Raw genomic sequence first — 23,932 nt, forward strand, 5'->3', positions numbered from 1 at the left:
ACTCTTAGAATACAGTCTATTCTAATCTTTTAGGTTTTTAAAATAACTTAAATTTAGTTAATTTCCCCTCAGTTTTTGTGACTGGACTGGCAAATAAATGGAGCAAAAGTTCTAATACTATGTCTATAGGTTTGCCCTAACACTGTCAAGGGGGTTGTTTTATGCTCCTACTACTACTATTACTATTCCATAAAGACATGTAATAGGGATAATGTACAGCGAGCCGGTCATTGTGAAAGATTTAATTTCACAACAATGACCCGCTTGTTTAATATTATCCTGCTTATTACACAGCTACTTACTTAAGAAATCAATGATTTCACACAAAAATGGTCCGCCAGAGTTTGACATCAGAAATGCCTCCATAGTAACGGTCTGTACCGGCGGTCTACTGTAAAGAAATAACAGACAGTAAAACTGTGATTGACCAATCAGAATCGAGTATTCAACAAAGCACTGTAATAGAGTGCTCCAGGGATGAGTTATTTTTATAGGCCAACCAGGAAGTTAGCATCGCCCTGGGTTCCATTAACAAAAAGCCAATGGGATTTTTTCCCAATGGCTTTTGGATTATTGCAGGAAATAAACTCTGTAGCAAACAAACGTTTATGATACTAACATATTTTCTTCAGCCAGATAATCGTCACAAATTAATACCACTTTTATGATTTTTGAACGTTAGGCTATAAACGAACTACACCACGTTCGCATGAACACGAGTATACGCAACGAGGCTGTAAAGGTGTTTTGTAGTCTCATGTAGCCGCTGGTTAGCAACCGCCTTTGCTTATGACATAGGCTTCAAAATTTTCGAGTGGGATATTTAAAGACTTATTTTCTTTCGTAGAACAAAACGTTAAAATCTCTTCCGCTTGTGTTAACCACATAATAACAGGCTTATTTCAGGCATCTAACTAAAAAACCCGTTCCAAAAAAAACACTGTCTTCGAGATGAAGGAACCGGAAGTGTTAAAAAGCTAATTCATTTCCGAGTTTTAGGACTCATTCCTGTAACACACTTTTTGATTTGCAATTATAGCGGCACAGATTATTGTGGCATTTCAATTCGACTGTAGCAGATTTGTCAGCTAAACATTCATTCTGTGAACTCTACTCCAGCACAGTAACAAAAATAGGTTTCAAGATAAGTAATGTTTTTTTTTTACGCCAAATTCCATCAAACAATTTTTTCCCTGTGTTTAGGTGGCAGGAGTGAAAATTAGTCATCCTCACTATTTGTTGTGTAATGGTTGAGGATGATGAGGACCGGTGTTGAACACTTAAGATACAAAACATGATGTAGGCTATACAGGATGTTTTTTTCCCTGGCAACTATCATGTTTCTCCCAAATGATGAGCAGATTTTTAGGTATTCTATTATCAAATGATTTGAAAAATAGACCCTGTTAAGAACTGGTATTAACATGCGTCCTCAGTGATCAGATCACAAGAGGACAGCTCTGAGTACAGGTGTGAACGCACTCTAGACGCATTGAGGACGCATTGAGATCGGATCTTTCAGACCACATTCAGAGGTGATCTGGGCCACATATGACCACATTTTTTTATAGCAGTGTGTACGTGAATGCGCTCCTCGGATGAATAGACAGACAGACGCGAGCGCTTGTCTGCCTTGCAGCATGGAAACGGCCTCTGTGGTCTACTGTATCCTGTTGTTACAACTGTATTTTATTAAAATACATCTTATCTGTAGGCTACATATCTACAGACTATCCGGCTAGGCACAGGAAGTGCATTATTATCATACTGTGTCTGTGTTTTTCTTCCACTGCTTCCACACCCTCTCGCCTGCCCGATCTCCTCCCCGGCTCTCTGAAGCTCTGTACACTGTTTCCTGGCAAAGGCAGCGATGCCGGCAGTGGCGGAGGTGCCCGGGGACCACTGGTACAATAACCTTTTATTTTGATGTTAATAAAATGTACCCGAAATCATGAATATGTAGGATATTACTTCATGTAATATTACGTCACAACGTTTGCTGTATTAGCCATACCTTTGCTACGTGTTTCTTTGCATATAGAAAGTGCGATTGGATTCTAATGGCAGGTGTGAACAGACGTACTTAGAGCTGTCCACTTGTGTTCAGATCACTATAAGGACGCATGTTAATGCCAGGTCTGAACAGGGCCATAGTGCATATAGCCTAGCTCAGGGGTCAGCAACCTTTACTATCAAAAGAGCCATTTTAGGCATAAAAAAAAAAAAAAAATCTGTCTGGAGCCGCAAAACATTTTGAGCATTGTGATGAAGGTAACACAGTTTAAAGTTAGTATAAGTATATAGTATATAAGTCTAATGCAGTGAGGGCCAAAGGGCAAATGTACGACGGAGGGAAAAAAATTCTGAGATTTCCAGAATAAAGTCATAATATTACGAGAAAAAAGTCTTAATATTACGAGAATAAAGTCATAATTTTATGAGAAAAAAAGCCTTAATATTACGAGAATTAAGTTATAACTTTACAAGAAAAAAAGAAATTGTAAAAAAACGTAAAATTGATACTTTATAATATTATGACTTTATTGTCATAATATTACGACTATTTTTTCTCGTAAACTGATGACTTTATTATCATAATATCACGACTTTTTTTCACGTAAACTTATGTCTTTATTATCATAATATTACGACTTTTTTTCACGTAAACTTATGTCTTTATTTTCATAATATTGCGACTTTTTTCTCGTAAACTTATGACTTTATTCTCAAAATCTCAGATCAATGTTTTTTTCCTCAATGTGGCCCTAATACTCCGTCGTACCGTCGTACCATAGACCTACAACAATGATAAATAAAAATGAAAATGTAAACAAAAAACAGTTATTCATTTCCATTTTTAAAAATCCCCAGGGAGCCACTGGAGAGGAGCTGAAGAGCCGCATGTTGCAGACCCCTGGTCTAGCTGCTGGAAATTGTATGCGCCCCAGACCCCCCCTTTGGTTTCAGGGCTGGGCCCCCGAGTGTTCCCAACATCTGTCTCCGCCTCTGGTTTTGCGCAGCGGTTTGTTTCTGTACTCCCACACAGTTAATGTCGAACGGATATATTATTTTGAAAACCTCTCCCGGAAGTGAGCCGTAGGGGCATGTTGTCTGGTACTCTAGCGGTGTGTTTTGCTTCACCTTGTTCTGAGTAAGTGCCAGCTCTTTCAACAAGAGGAGAACTTCTCCCCCAAGCTTCGCTGTCTCCTCTGAACCATGGAGGCTCGGGCGCATTACTCCCGGGAGGAGATCAACAGCACGGTGTGGGAAGTCCCGGAGAAATACACCCGGCTCAAACAGATAGGCACCGGGGCGTACGGCACCGTGTGGTGAGTGTCCTTTACCTTCTCTACGCTGCGTCTAGTGTGTGTGTCGTACTAGACTGGGACCGGACTGGGTATGAATAGTGTTCAGTCTGAGCCAGGCGTTCATTCACGGTAGATAACGTCACACTGACTGCTGGTGGGCCCGGTTACACATCCTCTAGTCTACGACGTTACACACACACACACACAGTGATGTTATCAAGTTCTAACACCTGAACGCCTCATAGCGCATCCGAGCAGCATGTGTTAGTTAGCATGAAGACTATATATCATATAACAAACTTCCATGTAATTGTCTGTACAATAATAGTGAAAGTCAATATTAAAGATGGCCACTTTCATTTCTTCACGCACAAGGTACATTTAAATACATTGTGAAAGCCACAGAAACAGATAATATGCATAATACATGTATGCACATTATGCATGTGTATGTATACATATATAGCACAGGAATTCAATGGAAGTTTGTGGACAGAAATATTTAGGGGGTCAGGTGTCAGGCCATTAGGGAAACACAACTTTCAGTGGAAAGATCTTGTAACATTCATGTGTTTGTTTAAGCACATAGAGTAAATAGACACTGCACACACCCAACATCACTCTACATTATTGACTTACATATTGTTTACGCAGCTGACTGGATAAATACAGTCATTGTTTATTATTATATATGATACAGTGTGATTTATTAGTGATATATCATAACTTAACATTTCTTGATGATGATGAAGGCACTTGCAAAGGACACTCTGGTGTTTCATTTTTACGTCTTAAGATTTCATAAAAAAAAAAAAATTCAAATGAATTTTTTTTTTATCAAAACACTGATAGTGAGGAAGATCCTGGGTAGATAATGAGAATAAAAATGAAACATTATTATTTAAATCATACCCTATACTATTGCTAAGCTTGTTTGCAAAATATTTAGTCAACACTGATCTATAGAGGAAACCATAAAGTGCATCTTTGGATGGATGAGTGGAAATGCTATCGACTCTTCCAGCCCACAAATAATTCATAAACAGCTGCTGATTGGTTTGGGTTCCAGGGTCAAAAGTCCATCCGTTTTAAAGTAACACTACTAATAATTTTTTCAACAAGTCAGATGGGACAAAGTATGTAAAAGTTGCTACAATTATAATTGTCATACATACAAGGCTACTGTCAAGTTTTATACAAACATTATACAAACACGCTTGGATCGTTAACCTACACTCAGGGCCGTAGCCAGGATTTTAGAAATACTGACTCCACCGACCTAAGACATTTATGACTAGCCACGAACCAATCTCTGTAAAATGTTTTAAAAATCACAAAAAAATCGAAAAATGTAATCTCCCTACGTTATAAGCTTCTTCCGAAATCGCATACTGTGCGCTACATACCCGACATGTGTGCTATCGTTCAACATACTTTTGCGTATATAAACAGTAGTATTGTGTCTTTTTGGACGCACTGAGCAGTCATTTACGTTGTCACTTCCAGAGAGCCTCCTTGCCGGTTGGAGACGTGTAACCATGGTAACCCGTGCCAACCTCATGTGACCAAAACGACGGTTTGTGAGGATCAAAGTCTGAATTAACTTACAATATATATTACGCTTAGCAAAGTGAAATCTTACACTTAAAGTTAAATTGAAGCTTTATTGATGTTACAGAGCTGTCCGTCAACGTCTGCTGTGAAAGTTGTCGTGGGGTATTTATGCCGCCGTAGTGTTCAGCGTTGCATACTGTAATATCTTACCGGAAATAGTATGCAGTCAGCGTATTATCGGCAAAAAGTAAAGAAGCGGAGAGACAAAACTCCTGTGTTTTTTTGAGCCGCTGCCGCCATTTTGGACCGAAAACGCTTACTATATTTATATGATCTTATTATTCAACACAGGCCAGACTCGGTAGAATATGATGATAGAATAGAAATGATTTTGTTTTATTTTTGTACGCCACTTTTTAGGCGGCTGTTTTTCTGGCGTCCGGTAGTCGCTTTCATTCCAAAATGGCGGAAGCGTAGCTTTGCTGCTGGGCGCTGATGTTGCAACGAAACGAACAACTGACTTTCAGTTCTTGGCAATTTACATTCTTTGCTATTGGTTTCATACTATATTCCAGACATACTAAAAAATCTCCCATACTGTTTAAGCGTACTAAATAGCATGTTGATGTGGAATTTCGGACGCAACCAAAGTCTAATTTGTTGTCCAAAACCTTCTTCTCTATACTTGAAAATATGTAATTATGGTGAATACTAAAACCCTTTTATCTTTACAGAGTACATGACCTTGTTGCCCTGCCACCACCGTGCTCTCATCTCATTACTGTGGTGCAATAGACCACACGCACTTTAGTCAGTCACAATCACGTTGTTACTACTATTTATTCTTTTTCCATTGCAGCTATAAGAAATTGTGTTACATGTCATTATCCATACTATAACATATAACATTTTTGTAAATTGTGGCACCACAAATGGGATCATTTTGTAATTCCATTGCACAGATTCTACACATTCATTTTCCACATTTATTCAGAAAAAAATTTCAGTTTTGATGTGAGGCCACACTCAGCTTTGTTATTTATCCCATTGAGGGTGTTTACAGATCATGCGTCTGTGTACACTGACTGACCAATGAGGCCGATGACGAGGTGAAACATTTTGCAATCCTTGGGAAGGAGATCTATCATAGTGGACTTTGTCGCTACTGTTGTCCGAGCTGCAGATATCGGCCTGCTAACCGTGGTTACCAGGGTTTTAAAGCATTATAGTGTGGGAGTGATGGTCTGTTAGAGCTTAAAATGTCTGACCTTTCAAAGAAGCACCATCTGATGAACTTGGATCAAGCCACTTCCATTAGGCCTATCTGTAATCTTGCCAAATTGCACATCTTTCATAAATCGTTTTGTGGGAAATCACAAACGGAAACATAACCAACAGTTTCATAACTAAGGTATGTGTGAGATGTACTGTATTTTGTTGCGGGTGCTTGTCTGGTATGGATCAGCTGCTGCATGTATAATTGACGTTAATATCCTGCATTAGTGCATCAGCGTTGGCCACAGCACTATGCACAAGTGATGTGTGTAATATGTGTTGGTGGATGTGCCTCCAAATAGCCTAACAAGCCTGTCCTCCTACGAGTTGGTGCCCTGCAGATCACTGCAGACGAGCACATCACGAGTTGCCAAACATTTACATGTTCATGTTCAATAAACCACAGACTCCCCCCCACTCAGTTAGAGAATGAGTCCCACGTACAGTACCTCCATCTGAGAGCCTCTTTCTGTCGCATGGTTTCATTCGCTTCTAGACGAGAGTGAAACCTCAAAATAGACCGTCCTGTCATTTTTCTCGCTGCTCCCCCTGACTTCAGAAGAGTGAAATCATAGTGATACTAGAAGGCAGACTCAGAGTGCAAAGCTAATGGCTTGTTTTTTTCCATTATTCATCACAGCTCAGCCATAAATGAGAAGACTAAAGAGAAAGTGGCCATTAAGAAGCTCCACAGGCCCTTCCAGTCAGAGATCTTTGCTAAGAGGGCCTACAGAGAGCTCCGGCTGCTCAAACACATGAAGCATGAAAACGTGAGTAGATAAAACCCACATCTCATTCTTCCTTTTTAAAGGTGTTAAATACGGCGAGCATTTCTGTTGCCTCTCAACGGCTCTCAACATGGCGACGGCGAGCCGCAGCTCACAGCTAATGGTGCTAACAGCGCTAAACAGTGCAAACAACAGCAAAAGTGCTGACAGAGCTAGCAGTGTTTCCCTGAGAGGGGAACCGGAGGGTGGGTGCTACGCTTCCGCGACGGCGCCATCGGTCGGGATGGCGTTATCAGCCTTAACCGCCATATGAGAGCATTGCAGAGCAGCGGCCGTGAGCTAGCCAGTGGGGCACGCTCAAATGCACTAAAATGCACTAAAATGCACTAAAATGCACTAAAATCGCGCGTCCGGCCCGGCTTTGTCAACAAAGCACAGTGAAGCTCAGATTTAAGGCTGTCGCAGTGAAGGAATTTCCCCTACGGGGATAATGATCGGCTCAACAGCGTGATATGCGGTATTACTGCAATTTCTTTTTGTTGCAAATTACTTAAGCTATACTGATGTTAGTTCAGTATAAATAAGCTTTATTTTTAGGATATTATTATGTATATTGTTGCTTTTTAAATGGCAAAGAGGAACAAATGAAATATTGTTATTATAATGTTTGTTGTTAAATGCAGAACAAAGAAGGGAAATGAGGTGCAGCATTTATTTCAGCTCATATCATGTCGGCACAAGGTAGAGAACTCGCTATGGATGATGGGATGTCATGTAGGGAGAAAGGATGGACCCGCCGGTCTATGTGTAATAATTTCTCCATTATTGTTGTTGTATTGTATTGCAATAATACTGCAATATTGCAATATTTATTGCGACAGCCCTACTCTGATTACCACACACTGAGAGAGTGACTTCATTCTCTGCTCAGGTAGACATTACTCCGCTATACCTTCACATAGCAAATAGTTGTTTGCTGTAATATTAATGCTGTGGATATCGAATTTAACACCTTTAACAGAATGTAGATTTGACTTGTGTTTTTTTTGGCCGTTAAATAGCATAATCATTTTGCATTTTAGATATGATGATATCCTGTAAATACTTCAGCTCCTCACGTCTGCTCCCATGTCTCTGTATTTGTCCTCTCGCTCTTTCATTCCAACCAGGTGATAGGACTTCTTGATGTGTTTTCACCTTCCTCAAGCCTCGATGACATCCAAGACTTGTGAGTAATGTTCACCATATTAAGCAAAGCCCTCAGGCAGAGACAGGCAATGCCTCTTTCTAGGACAGGTACGGGCTCTGGACAAAAAGTGTGGACATGTCGATGCAAAGGTTCACTGTAATGTCATACACTATGTGGTCAGAAGTATGTGGACGCCTAAATCAGTGGTAGCCAACCTATTTTCCTTGCAGCCTCCCCTACTTGTATCTAAGAAAAGCTGAAAAAAACACTTTTTCCGATAAATTTTAACTTTTGGCCTTTACAAAGCTCTGGATTTATCAGAAATGTTTGGATCACAGGAGTCGGAAACAATCCTACGCGGCACCACTGGAATTTAATTCTACAAATAGTATAATACTAATAATATTAGTGTAGTCTGATCTTTATCTGCAACTGTGCACAAACACTGGATTTAAACAGAATGTGGCTTACTAAGTAGCAAACAAATAGATCATTTTAAATAGTTTCATATACAGACTTTTGTATAGAAAATATCCAGTAAGTGTATTATTGTGATTTTAGGTGTACATGTGCAAATCTCATTTTGACAACCTCAGAGCAGACAAACCCTGGCGCACCCCCCCTGTGATCTTTGGCGCCCGGACCCCAGGTTGGGAAACACTCGCCTAAATATTACACCCATGTGTGAATATTGAACATGGACATTAGTTTGCTACTATAACAGCCTCCAGTCTTCTGTGGAGGCTTTTCACAAGATTTTGGAACATGGCCACAGGGATTTTACTCCCATTCTGCCACTCGAGTATTAGTGAGGTCAGCTGCTAATGTTGGGCCCCGTCCTAAAGGTCAGGGCTCTGTGCAGGCCAGTCAAGTGCTTCCACACCAAACTCTGAGAACCATTTCTCTACGGGCCTGGCTTTGTGCACAGGGGCATTGTCATGTTAAAAAAGTAAAAAGGACCTTCCCTAAACGGTTACCACATAGGTATCATGATCTTATTGGTCCCTGCACTCACTGTGTCAAGAGAACTGAAGAACAATGACCTACATTTTATTGGTTGAACTTTGATGAACAGCACAAAGTACTGTACACACTAAAATGAGCAACTTTACAGTAAGTATAACTGACCATTTATAATGTGAAAATAAAACATTTATTCATTTTATTTTGCCATTTATCAATGAATAGTTATATAGCATAACACAGTTAAAATATCGATTTAATTGAAGTTTAGTGTGCTGGTAAGAGGAATACATTGAAGTGCATATTTGGACTTTTGCAGCAGCAAATTCAGAGGATAGTGCAAAGAGGAAGAGTATTGAAGGTCGTACAAACACGAGTTTTACATAAACATACACGAGCATCCTAATCTCCTCTATCAAAGTCTAAAACTTCCTGGATTACAGCATTAACAGGGTGTGGAAACAGCAAAAAGAAAAGCTTTGTCTTGTGCATTAGTTGTGATCTTTGACTGAATAAAGCTTGTGTAGACTGTTCAGTAGAGGTAATCACCTCTTTACATTCATTCTCTCGCTCCTCTCTCCCTCTCTTTTCCTCAGCTACCTGGTGATGCCTTACATGTTTACTGACCTGTCGAAGGTGCGAGGGAATCTTACAGAAGACAAAGTCCAGTTTCTCGTCTACCAGATGCTCTGTGGACTCAGGGTGAGCCAACCTTTCAGTTTTATATTGAAGCATCTCGAAGGTTATCATGTAACATGTAATGCCAGAATTATAGTGTGTATAGTGTGCACTTTAATTACATGCATCTATACATATCATGAAGGGTGCAGTGGGGAGTCAACTTGTTGTGCCTTAAAGGTAGGGTTGGTAGTGCTGTCCATTCTCATTATATCCGGACAGCAATCAATAAATCAAATACTCTGACAATAAAAAAAAATAAACCCATCCAATCATTTATTTGGCCCAAATGAAATGATTGGATGGGCACTTTGGCGCATGCATGCATTGTGCGTCACCGGAGTCTTCCACAAGCTTGCTAGCTTGACAGCTGTGAGTACTAACAACAGTAGGGCTGTCCCGAATACCCTTTTTTGGGCTTCAGTGAGAAATATTTGAAGGTATTCGAAGCTTCGTGGAGCAGTGCGGCGCGGCAGGCTGACATGTTCTTCTGTCTGTCAGTCTCCATTTCCCCCGTTTTAGTGCCCGGGACAGTGACGCTTCCGCTCAACACATGCACCTCTATACACAACAAACAGCAATATCCGTCTGAGAATAACTAATGTTGAATATGAATAATTGATAATGTTGTGGGATTATTCCTTATTTCAAGCGCTATTTGGGGATTTATACAGTATTATTACATACTTGTATATAAGAAATTAAATTAAGATTAAAAAACATTCAAGTAGTGATTTGGAGGTCAAATATGATGGCAACGGTCGAAGCTTGAAGCATTTAGGTCAGCCCTTAACAATAGCCATGTTCGTTGTTGCCAACTTGGGGATTTTCTCGCTAGATTTAGGGACTTTTGGAGCTAGTGCTGCTCGCTACCTTCATTGGTAAAGAGTTGGCAACGCTGGGCTCAGTTTTTCAGTTGGATTATTTTTTTAATCTAGTGTACTCTTGCTAGTTTCTCAGCATTACTAACCCTACCTTTAAATGAGTCAATATATAACACAATTATACACCATTATAAAATAGTAGAAAAGGTTTTAAATTATTTGAAAAAGGAAAGACACAGATTGATGCACTATAATAAATGCATACATTTTGGATGTGACTGCAATAAAAAATGCCTGCTCCCTACTCTGTCTCTCCCTTTCTGCAGTACATTCACAAGGCTGGAATCATCCACAGGGTAAGTACAGGTCAAATGTTCACTGTAGAGAGTTGACATTCCAGCTCAGGTAAAGGGAAAAAAAAGGAAAAAGCTTTATCCTGAAACAATGAGTTGGTCTATGATAAATGTATCTGTACAGGCCAGTATTAAGAAAAGACAGATAGCACACATGCACTTCTTCCTGTAATGGGAATACATGGGAATGTTGATTTGAATCTGTCAAATCAAACCCTGCCCGAACAGGTAGGATGAGTTGACTTGCTGATGTCTGACTGCATGTCTGGAGATGTTAGGTCACACCCGTTAGCAGCAGTGCCAAGTGGGTGTGTGTGTTGATTAGGGAAAGTAGGCTTATATCAATAGAGCACTTACATATCAGGCTGATATTAATGGCTTCTTATCTCTTGGACGATCTAAAATGTTGAAAGAATACAAAACATTCTTTTAAATTCTTGTTTTCCGAAGACAACAACAGGTACTCATTTGTGCAGGATTTCAACCTGCAACATCTACTGTTAAAGGTGTTATTGATGACATTTTTATGAAAACAAATAATAATAAAAAAAAAAAAGAATATATCCGCAAAACTTTTAGAAAGGTGCCAAATAAAAATACAGATTTTTCCTAAAAAAAAGAAAAATGATTTGTGAATTAATCATTTCAAAAAATTTTGACTGGTCCAAAAATATTTTTTTGTTTATGGAAGATATCTGACATTTGGTTTCCCAATTCTAACAAGGCTTGAATGCCAATAATATAATGACGTTGGTATCACGTGGTATCTCTGGGTCCTCAGTATTCAAGTTGCCGGTTAGTGTGGAAAAAAACGGATATATAGCAATAAAAGGAGACCGCCTCTGCCATGCCTGGCCGCACTGACACCGGTGTCTCCATCAGGCTGCAGAGTAAGTGAATATTTACCGTGGCAACAAGTGACAACTGACGTTAGCACATATTAGTTTAATCGTCCTAACAACAATAACCCATAAAATTACAACTCGGCATATTTAAATAAAACCAACAACAACTACCAACAACAGCCATAGTCCTTACAAGCTGAACTAATGTGTTGTCACCGGTTAGATTGTCAAAATGCGAAAAATTACAGCTTCGATACCTGAGGAGCTACGTTAGAATCTTCGCATTAGTGACGGTTGCGTCCAGTTAGCTAGCGTTATACAGTAGTTCCCTCAAACAATGTATCTCCAGCAGCATGGGAGGGGATGTGCATGCCGCTCTGCACACACAAACACACACACACACACACACACACACACACACACACACACACACCTAATGTAGGTACCTAGATGTTGCAAAATGACTTAATGACTCTACCAGGAAAGATTCATCACTGGACATGACAGTCATTCCACTCAACCATAAAATATGCAGGTTGTGCAACGGAACTGGCAACCATTTGTTGTGAAGTAAATGCAATGGAACGGGGGAGGGAGAGTCATCTAGTGTGACATCTAGCAGGGAAGTAGCAGGTTTACAAACACACTATTGTTCACTCTGTTATGAAGATTTGTCTGGGAATCGTAACTTTTTCACAGTTTGATCATAACCTATTTATCGATTATGCTAATTATTTACTAAGCTATTAGTGCCCTGTGTTAGTTGAGCTGTGAAATTTGTTTGAGATCAGTTAATTGTGTGCGTGTGTGTGCGTGTGTGTGTTTAGACTGTAGAAAATATGATCATGCACAGTCAGTGTTACCCTGCTATTACTCTTGTAATTCCTGCAGTCATGGTGTTATCAACACTCAGTGACAGTGCCACACTTACCACACGTTATGTCACAGTATTTTATGAGTTACGCTGCAGAAATGCTGCAGTGTGAGTCCTATAGTCAGCTTAGAGTTGAGCCACACCATTTGAATCCTCGTTTAAAAAATCCCCACAGTGTTCAGGCATCGAGGCATACAGCTGAGCCACACGAACTACAAGCACTAAGGCTCTTTCCGGTCCCAGTTTTGATACTGCACAGCACAAAACACTATCATTCGCTGTTAATAATCACTATGTGCAATGAGTAACCATCACTCAGCTCATTTTCTTTTACAGGATCTTAAGCCTGGAAACTTGGCTGTAAACCAAGACTGTGAACTGAAGGTTTGTACTCCTAAGGATTACAATAGAAAACATGACAGATCTGAAATGATAGGGCTGCTGCAGCAGCAGCAAAATAACAGGTTTCAGCAGGTACTAAAAAAGTGATAAAAGATATATTATCGAATTAGCAAAATACGGGAAACAGGATATGGATTGGATATGGATATGGACAGTTGTTTTAGTTACTAGACAGATTTGATTGTTACTTAAATGTGGCTCTGAAAATGTTAATGTAGGAACACATTATATGTGTGTTAAAGGTGCTAAATTCGATATCCAGAGCATTAATATAGCAACAAACAAGTATTTGTTATGTAAAGATATAGAGGAGTAATGTGTACCCGAGCTGAGAATGAAGTTGCTCTTCCCTCCAAGCGTGTGTCGTCATCGCCAGGCTGGCCGTGCATGCTCTTAGTGCATGTTCCTGCATGTGAGCGTGCCCCACTGACTAGCTCACAACAGCTCTCTGCACTGCTCTCATACAGCAGTTACAGCTGAAAACGCCATTCATGACCTACGGCGGCATTGCAAAAGCCTAGCACCCAAGGTGCGGTTCCCCCTTCAGGTTAACACTGTTAGCACAGTTTGCCGTTGTTTGCACTGTTAAGCGCTGTTAGCCACGAGCTGTGGCTCGCCATCACCATGTTGAAAGCCACTGAGAGGCAATAGAAATGCTCCCAATATCGTATTTAGTACCTTTAAAGGGGACATATTATGCTCATTTCCAGGTTCATACTTGTATTTTGGGTTTCTACTGGAACATGTTTACATGCGTTAATGTTCTAAAAACACATTATTTTTCTCATATATGCCATCTGAATATACCTGTATTCTCTGTCTGAAATGCTCCGATTTAGCGCCTGTCTCTTTAAGCACTGAAAAAAATGTCCTTTCATGATATGTCCCCTTTAAGATAATGTTATTGATGTATGAAAATATCTTTAAGGTCCCATATTGTAAAAAGTGAGATTTTCATGTCTTTTATATTATAAAGCAGGTTTAAGTGATACATAAATGCTGTGAAAGTATCAAGACACTCATTCCATGGAGAAATACACACAGCCCGTATTCAGAAACAGTGCGTTTGAAACAAGCCCTTAGGATTTCTGTCCATTTGTGATGCCACAAATCTACAATATTAAGACCATTTCACAGTTTTAAACGTAAACATACTAAATGTGTCCCAGTTTATTTCCTGTTGCAGTGTATGTGAATGACATCAGCTGACAGGATGTAAACATGGACCCAAGCTGTTGCCTAGTGTTTCAGACAGCGTGAATATAGATAGACAGTATGAGAAAAATAATGTGTTTTTTTAACATTACAGCATGTAAATGTGTTCTAGTAGAAACCCAAAATACAAGCATGAACCTGAAAATGAGCATAATATGTCCCCTTTAAACATTGGAACCATTATGGACAATATCAGTCTTTATGTCCATTCATTGTCAACACAGTTGGACGTGCATGTAAAAATCAAACACCATACCAAACAATAAATGAACTTAACAGATGAACTGTTATGTACAGTGTTCATTTTCCAGATTGTGATCAGTTCCTTTGCTTACGATGCAGATCCTGGACTTCGGCTTGGCTCGCAGCACTGACGCTGAGATGACAGGCTACGTGGTGACTCGTTGGTACCGGGCGCCTGAGGTCATTCTGAACTGGATGCACTACACCCAGACTGGCAAGACAATCGTAGCCGTTACTTATTCTTACCTCCGTCCTCGCTGTGGTCTCAGTATTGAGTTGGCCTGTCGGTGCTGTAAACTGTTTGCTGTTTGTCGTGTGAAAACATCCCAACTCCAGTTACGGGGGATTTCTTTCTTAAAGCTTGTATGGTACTTTATGGGTCAGCAGTTTTTTGTAATCCTGCTGTTGCTGTGTGAAATGCATTTGAAGCTACGGGTGTCATTTTGACAATAAATCTGTTTTGCCCTTAATCTGTTAGCAGTTGACAAAGATGGGCCTGACAGCAGCCTGATAGGGCTGAGACTCAATGACAGAGCTGTCGCCGCAATGAAGCTGACTTTCCCAGGATTTATGTTTCTTTAGGAGATAGTGGTTTGTCATTTTGTAAACAGCATCCACAGGATGGGATGTAGCACAGAAGGCAACTCTGGCAATGTTTACCCCTTTCGTAAGACTGTATTACTCACCAAGTGTTCCCCAATATAAACAGCACAAGAGATTCTGCACTCCGTGACTAGGAACTTTGCTCTGGCATATAAATGCCACCTACCTCATTTGTGCTGCACTGAGCTTAAGTTAAACACACCTTAGGAACGTGTATTCTCCTTGGGTTCTCATGTTCTTTTTTTCCTTTTTTACTCTAGTGGACATCTGGTCGGTGGGCTGTATCATGGCAGAAATGATCAACGGAAAAACCCTTTTCAAAGGGAGAGACTGTATCCTTTCATCGGCCTTGTTCGATTACTGGACTTGTAACTTCTGAAGCCTGTTGCAATGCCAGATAATTACTAGGGCTGTCAATCGATTAAAATACTTAATCGCGATTTAAGCGCATGTTTGTCCATTGTTTATCGTGATTAATCGTAAATTAATCGCACATTTTTCATCTGTTCAAAATGTACCTTAAAGGGAGATTTGTCAAGTATTTGATACTCTTATTAACATTGCAGTGGGCAAATATGCTGCTTTATGCATGTATATATTTATTATTGGAAATCAATTAACAACACAAAACAATGACAGATATTGTCCAGAAGCCCTCACAGTACAAGATTACTGCATTTAGCATAAAAAAAATATGCTCAAATCATAACATGGCAAACTGCAGCCCAACAGGCAACAACAGCTGTCAGTGTGCTGACTTGACTATGACTTGCCCCAAAACTGCATGTTATCATTATAAAGTGGGCATGTCTGTAAAGGGGAGACTCGTGGGTACCCAGAGAACCCATTTTCATTCATATATCTTGAGGTCAGAGGTCAAGGGACCGCTTTAAAAATGGCCATGCCATTTTTTCCTCGCCTAACTTTTGCGTAACTAAGGAACGTTATTTAGCCTCATGTGTGACAAGCTAGTGTGCCATGGTTGGTACCGATGGATTCCTTAGGCATCTCATATAATGCCTCTATCTTCACTCTAGCTTTAAAACTGAGCCCGCTACAACATAAAAACCACCAGATGCGTTAAAGAAACTACTGCAGTTAAAACAAATTTGCGCTTCATTGTCGCGTTTACTTTGACAGCTCTAATAATTACATAAGTTTCATTATACAGAAATGTAAATTCACTGTATGATTCCCAAATGGAAACACATCAAATTTTGATATCACGTTATTAAATCATTGAAATAATAATGGTGATTAAAGCCACTCGATTAAACCGTGACAGTTTTATGATGGGCTCTATAAATCAGGTGCAGAATGGAACAGAAAAAGGCAATCACAGTATATTACATGCAGCAAAAACACGTTTCTTCAGGCAACATCTAATACAGCTACTGCTGCACTATATTACATCCTTTTTCGGCATGTTTTATATTTACTTTTTATGTCCTGTTTTGCACTTGAGGCACTACTGATTTATAGCGTCTACTAGCAAATAAAGCTGTCCGCTTTCAGTTTCCTTTATTATTCTGTTTTATGTTTTATTGGATCACCAGGACATCCCAGGTTAAAAAAATCCTTGATTGTAACCCTTATTTACCAGACATGGACCAGCTGACTCAGATCATGAAAGTGACTGGAGTACCAGGACCAGAGTTCGTACAGAAGCTGGACAGTCCAGAGGTAGGACAAATCACAGTTTGTGTATGTCATAAATATAAATGTATGTGATGAAACTACAGTTTGAGTGGGATGTTTTTTTAAATTAGTGGTCCCAGTGGTTGCTAGTATTCATGACCTTTTAAAGCTGACGGATTTAAAAATTTTAAAAAAATAGATGTCAAATTAGAATTTTAAAGTCCTGCAGCACTCAGAGGTCGTGATATTCTTTAAAGGCATAATATATAACCATTGTCGGTTGGTGTTTGTAAACACACGGCATTCAAAGTTGGCCACACCTCCACAACTCAACGAGTCGAGAGAGCAGCGACAGTCGAACGCGCAATAGAGTGAATGAAGAGAGGGAGCGGCGATAGTGAGTACCAAGCAATGAATCAAGAGAAATAAAATATTTTCTGATTGTTTCACGGCGTTTTTTACGTTCTAAAGCACAAATAACACTGTCTGGAGCACATGTACATAAGACACAGAACCCATTCTCATCTGTGAAATACGGCCGCTTTGTATCCGACAGAGGTAAAGGTGGCGAGGTAAACTTGTGCCGATCGATGTATAATGCTTGTGCCTCGGCATCAGACGCCGGTGGGCGTGACAAAGCGTCTGTGTTTGACAACCTGGATGGGCTGCACACCCTGCGCGCTGTTACGTGGGGCCCAAAGGCTGTTTCTGAAGCCCAAAAGCGTCCTGACAGTGACAGAGGGCAGGGTCTCTGTAAATACAGACACCACCACACACTTCTAGTGGGGCTTAAGTGATGATTGAGAGGGATTATTTATGTATCAGTCTATACATTGTTTTTTTAAGAAATTCTTGCATATTATACCTTTTAGAGCTGCACGGTGGTGCAGTGGTTAGCACTGTCGCCTCACAGCAAGAGGTTCGAATCCGGCTTGGGGCCCTTCTGTGTGAAGTTTGCATGTTCTCCCCCTGTTAGCGTGGGTTTTTTCCGGGTTCTCCGGTTTCCTCCCACAGTCCAAAGACATGCAGGTTAGGTTCATTGTTGACTCTAAATGCCCCGTAGGTGTGAATGTGAGTGTGAATGGTTGTCTGTCTCTATGTGTCAGCCCTGTGATAGGCTGGTGACCTGTCCAGGGTGAACCCCGCCTTCACCCAAGGTCAGCTGGGATCGGCTCCAGCCCCCCGTGACCCCTAACGGGATAATGGGTTCCAGATGATGGATGGATTATACCTTTTAACTTCAACCGTAGTGGGACTACAAATATATAATTTGTCCTGAGGGTGGCACTAGAGGAAAAGTCAGATCATTAACAAAGCCATGTAGCAGGAAGGGGTAATGGAAAATGACAGTTATTAAAAGTTATTTAAAGACATTGAAATGAATCATAGAACTATTAATTTTATTCATAGGGCACCACAAGTAATAGCTTAAACATGTGTCTTTACAGTCAATCTGAAACAAGTTAAGTTCTTAACCTTTTCAGTATTTTTTTTTTTTATAAAACCAAGAAACAATGACTGAATTATAAATTAATCTGTATATTATTATCACACTATAATAACACACATAATGAATGGAATGAAATGTACACCAACCTCTATACATACTGCTTACCTGGACTTAAGCTCAGTGGTACTGTCCGTTTCACTTACTTCATTTATTGCAAGGTGCAGACTAGAGCATACAATGAAATTAGTACAGAATATCTTTCAACTTCAGCAAAGTAAGTTAGATGATTGAATGATTCATTGAATTTTACAGAAACACCTGTATCATCTGCAGACTGAAGCAGTTGATTTGTCATTCACACATACGCTAATATCTAACAATCAAGTGATGTCTTTGAAGAATATTTTCATTTATATTTTGATGCTTAATTTCATTTCTCGTTTATCTTTTTAACAGGCCAAAAGTTATATCAAGGCCCTTCCACGCCATCCCAGAAAAGACTTCTCAACGTTGTTCCCCAGAGCCAGTGCAAAGGGTGAGTTTAGCAACAGCTCGACTGGTCTACAAATTTTCATTTTTTACCTTTTATGACACTTGAGACACATGTAGTACAAGTACAGTCTTTCACTACTCTCCACAGTGCTGGTCCACCACAGCAGTTGGGCATCAAACGTTTGTTGTTGAAGTAATCATCTGTTTCATGTGCTTATAATTAGGGCCCGTGCAAGGAACCTATTGTTTTTGTCAGTATTATTATTCTTTTTCTGCTGCGAGATCGCGTTTTTGGGACCTTTTCCATCCCCAAAAACTCATGAAAATTGGAATATGCGTCAGAAGTGGCGAAAATTGCAATATTCTGTAGTGATTGGGCTCGGGTGCACCAGCGGGCTCGATAGCGCCCCCTATAGAAAGCAGGTTTCCAGAAAAAGTTACTTCGATCTTCACGAAATTTAAGTATGTCATTGCTCACATCTTCAATGGCACATTAAATATTTTTGAGATTTTTTCGGCCAACAGGAAGTCAGCCATGTTGGATTTCCTGCGTGATTTTAAAATTTACGAACACATTTTTGAGGACTTTAGGATGCACCAAATCTCATGAAACTTTACACGCACATCCAAACAGGTAATCCCTTTGATTCAGTGGTGAAATTTTTTTTGGGCGTGGCATGTTGGCTCTCTAGCGCCCCCTTATGTCCTTTTTGCCTTTGAACATCCATTCGTATGCCTTGGCATACTCGTAGACGCATGAAATTTGGCAACATGATGTAACACTGTAATGACTTTCTTTGTTCACGAAAGCTAGTTAGCAGGTAGGTCAAGAACAGGAGAAATTCTCTAAGTTGTACATTTTATGTATCTGTCAGTATTATTACTCAGTAGCGATTTCTTCTTTTTCGTATCTTTTGGAAACGGCTTAGTTACATTAAAGTTACTACGAGGAACTTTCATTTTAGTGTCGATTTTGGCGGTCCCTGTGGACAAAAGCGGTAGTGTTTCCTAGCACCAGAGTCCCTTTAGAAAACCTCTTATTTTACTGCAGCAGGGTCTGACAGTCTGTCCCGCTCAGTCCTGGTTCTGGTTCTCCCATGCCTCCCTTCCCTCCAGCAGGCCCAGCGATACGGCCTTGGGCATCCAGCAGCGTGGTGTCGGTGTTGGCTCCCAGCGGGGACCGGCAGAGCATCGAGGTGAAGCTCTGCTCCTGGCCAAAGGAGGAGGAGGCGGCGCAGCTGCCGAGCGTGAAGCTCTCCACTTCCCACCGGAGCTCCAGAGGCCCCATTGGAGTCTGAGCTGAAGGAGTTTCCTGGTGTACCTGCATGATTTCGCCTGATTTGCCGGAACTGGACTCGTTGGCACAGATGACAACCATTAAGAATAACTATATAGAAATAGCTGCTGAGGGTCTTGTTTACTTATATGGGTCATACAGAGGCGTCAGTACTGAATTGAGACTGTTTCATAACCAGTTAAAAGTTCCTCATAGTAACTTTTAGGCACAAAAACAGTACTTCGGACTTGTATGCTAAATTTAATAAAAGCTTGCAGCAACCTGCCGTATGGCTAATGTCAGTAAAAACGTTTTAAAACATTGACATGTACAATTTGATGGTTTTTCTGTTATGATCAAATAGTTGCATTATTTTGTTCCACTGTTTGCAGGTATCGACCTACTGGAGAAGATGCTGGTTCTGGACGGAGACGAGAGACCCACAGCAGAACTAGCTCTTGAGCACCCGTATTTTGACTGCCTAAGGGACCCAGACGACTTACCTGAGCCTACGCCATACGATGACAGCCACGACAACGCCACATTGACCCTGGAAGAGTGGAAGCGTAAGCGAAAATCAATAAGCAAACATTATTGAAAGGAACTGCCATAATATGATCAATGTGCAGATTTGAGTAGTGTACTATACACTAATTGCATATGTATTAGGACTGTCAAAGTTAATGCAATAACGCGTTAATGCAAATTGTGTTTTAACGCCACAATTTTTTTTAATGCCTTAACACAACTTGATATTTTTAGGTTGTAGGGGGCTCAGTTTTAGAGCTAGAGTGAAGATACTGGGATCATATGAAGCTATACCATCTTAGGGATCCATTGGTATCAACCATGTCATACTAGCTTGTCGTGAAGGAGTTTAAATAACGCTCCAAACTTGCTTCAAATTTTGGCGAGGAAAAACTGTCATGGCCATTTTCAAAGGGGTCCCTTGACCTCTGACCTCAAGATATGTGAATGAAAATGGGTTCTATGGGTATCCGCGAGTCTCCCCTTTACAGACATGCCCACTTTATGATAATCACATGCAGTTTGGGGCAAGTCATAGTCAAGTCAGCACACTGACACACTGACAGCTGTTGTTGCCTGTTGGGCTGCAGTTTGCCATGTTATGACTTGAGCATATTTTTTACGCTAAATGCAGTACCTGTGAGCTATGAACTATGGAGAGTCATGCGATTAATCGCGATTAACTATTTGAATCGATTGACAGCCCTAGTATGTACCTCTCATTTACAGATCTCACAGAATTCACATGTTATAGTCTCAGTTATGGTCAGATGTATTTACAGTACAGTCATTTTACAAATTTCTCAGAAAAGAGACTTTTATTCATATTTGTTTTTTGTTATATGAGAAACATATAAGCAGAAGTAATAAAGTTGTCTCATAGTGGATACAGTAAACTGTGGAACTGTATTATTATCATGCTTTTCAAATGGTAGAAGTGGACATTTCCTTTTAATTGTTTACCATGTTGGCCATATTGAATGATTTATAACTACACAAACACCCTGATGCAGGGCTTCTGTTAATGTGGTAATTAATAATTCATGCTATAATGAAATATGCTGTGGCTTTCTGTTTAAATTATTATTGGAGCTGTAGACATGCAGAAAACAAATGGTTTTCCCCTTTTGCCCCACAGGGTTATGCTTCAGAGAGGTGAAGAGCTTTGTGCCGTTCCCACGGCGGGACTCTAAGAGGAAAAACACCCTGACTATGACTCCGTGACCTGATGAATGTCTTCTTGTAACTACTGATGCCCCCCAACCTACACAGCATACAGCCAATGGTGCCCTTGTATATTCCAACCACGGATTCACTCTTAATTTCTTTTCCCCTGGATAGTGAAGAGTGATTATATTAAAACTGTCACACCTTTTTTTTTGTGCAAATGTTTCCTAAGTGTGGATTGCTCTTCATGTTACATATTCCCTATCACTGAATTGTCTTGCAAATGTATGGTGACCAAATGTCACATAGTTTACTGTAATGTTTTTCAATTAAATAATAAGACAAGATGTGTACAAAGTTTGGTTTTTGCAGCTAATAGTAAATGTTGCTGTCTAAGATAGACTGGCCTAATTCATAGCCAACTAAAATCTCTTGTCATTAAAATTAGTGCAGTCTTGAGGAGAAAATATCATCTTTATATGTTGTTCATTAAAATTAACATCAACGGACAAAGTCAAGGTTTTGCCAATGAATGCCCTGAAAACCCCTGACCAGCAAATCCCTGACAACCTGTCCTTGTGGACATAAGCGGTAGTGTTTCCAAGCACCAGAGTCCCTTTAGAAAAAACTTCTCATTTTACTACCCCCACCCTTAGGGGGGCGCCAATCCACTTACTGGATAATTTATACAAAAGTCTGTATATAAAACTATTTAAAAATATGTATTTTTTAGTTATTTAGTGGGCCACATTCTGTTTAAACCCAACACAGTTGCAGATAAAGCTCAGGCTACCATAATATGATTAGTATTATACTATTTGTAGAATTAGATTCTAATGGTGGCTGCATTGGTTTGTTTCGGACTCTAGTGATCTAAACATTTGCAATAATTCCATAATGTAAAGTAAAAATGTATTAGAAACAGTTGGATGTAATAATTTCCAAAATTCCAAAAAATGTAATACACTGAAACACCTTATTCAAATTGAGGGTTTTGTTCGAGGATTTGTACATTTTGGGTGATGATGTCAGAAAATATTGGTTCGGGGGGGATGTCACCATGACTGTGTGTTACGCCGAAAGCAACTCGTTTTATTCATGTCGCTGCTTGTATCACTTTGTGGTTCCATACTTCACTACTGTGATGTCTGATGTGCTGTTTATATTATAACTTCACACTTGCGCACAATTTTACACCCCAACCCTTGTGGATCTTTCCAGTATGTAGCAGCCTTTGACTATGTACTTTACTGGGCTGGCCTGGTACATTTAGAGGCTGCTGTGTGGTGTATAATATTGCACAGTACAGAGGCCGTTCATCATGGTTTCATGTTATTCTGTTTAATTCATTGTGTCATTTATTTGAAAGGGGATCCTGCACTTGCTGCCGAAGAGACTGATTTGAACCATGTGATACCCTAAAATATGATGCTGGTGGTCTGTCGCTCTCTCTGAGCCGGTGCGTGTGTGCATGTACACAAATAGAATAATCATAATTAAATTTGTGCATGTGTGCACACCTTGTGTGTACATGGGGTGACAGCAGGACAGGTGTCACGTTTCCACTACAGAGTGGAAGAGTATCCAGTTCACAGTTATAGTTTGCTGCTTTTGATTAAAAACTACACATGTACAGGTAGAATGAATAATGCTGTGCTGAGATCAACACACATAGCTGTCATTGGCCCTGTTGAGTAGCTTGCGCGCGAAAACCATGCCCTGGTGACGTCAAAGGGGCGGGCTAAACCTTTATCAAACTGCTGATCAAGGTAACGTTAGCTCACAGGCTACCACAAAAGCGGAAGTCAGCCATTTCGTCAAAATAAAAGAATATATATTGACGTAAATATGAACAGAATAACAACTCATTTACTCATTTTGCGCAGGTATTTGGATTTATCAAGACTGAGAGTTTTGCTTCAAAAGCAATACACTATTTAAAAGAAATTTATCCTAGAATGTCCCAAAGAAAGAGAAAAGAATGATTGCCTCATTTCTAAACAAATCAGACAACTTAGTCTTGGAATCATTAATGATACAGTATGCCCTATTATATGCTTGGATGTAAGGAGATCAGAGATGTCGAGACAATTTCACAGCTGTAAATAGTAAGACAACATAGAAGAAAAAAAAAATATGATTTAAAAGTTATACAAAAAATACGTGAAAGAAGAATATATTAAATACGAGTGCATTAAAGTCAATTATAACACACACACACACGTGTAAAACAACAAAAGGTGTGTGAAAGAGTATCTCTGTATTTTGGTGCATTGATATATCAATGCACCAAAATACAGAGATACTCTTTCACACACCTTTGCCTT

At 39.9% G+C, this 23,932-nt stretch overlaps 1 protein-coding gene across 3 annotated transcripts; it reads left to right on the top strand.

The window, feature by feature from the left end:
- Positions 1 to 3,069: 3,069 nt before the first annotated feature.
- On the top strand, positions 3,070 to 21,952 carry mapk13 (mitogen-activated protein kinase 13). 3 transcript variants are annotated; one of them, XR_012594867.1, is made up of 12 exons: positions 3,070 to 3,329; positions 6,778 to 6,907; positions 8,035 to 8,093; positions 9,614 to 9,719; positions 10,846 to 10,875; positions 12,928 to 12,975; positions 14,551 to 14,665; positions 15,315 to 15,386; positions 16,658 to 16,737; positions 18,599 to 18,677; positions 19,751 to 20,476; positions 21,577 to 21,952. XR_012594867.1 is itself a non-coding variant. In XM_074642866.1 (12 exons), the coding sequence occupies exons 1-12, from the start codon at positions 3,217 to 3,219 to the stop codon at positions 21,660 to 21,662; spliced, it is 1,092 nt and encodes a 363-aa protein (XP_074498967.1). In that variant the 5' UTR covers positions 3,074 to 3,216; the 3' UTR covers positions 21,663 to 21,952. The 3 variants fall into 3 exon arrangements, 2 of the variants coding, with proteins under 2 accessions (XP_074498969.1, XP_074498967.1); XM_074642866.1 differs by having other exon boundaries at positions 3,074 to 3,329; positions 20,303 to 20,476; XM_074642868.1 differs by lacking the exon at positions 21,577 to 21,952 and having other exon boundaries at positions 19,754 to 20,296.
- Positions 21,953 to 23,932: the final 1,980 nt, after the last annotated feature.

Source organism: Sebastes fasciatus, chromosome 8 (genome assembly GCF_043250625.1).
Source record: "Sebastes fasciatus isolate fSebFas1 chromosome 8, fSebFas1.pri, whole genome shotgun sequence".
Taxonomy (NCBI): domain Eukaryota; kingdom Metazoa; phylum Chordata; class Actinopteri; order Perciformes; family Sebastidae; genus Sebastes; species Sebastes fasciatus.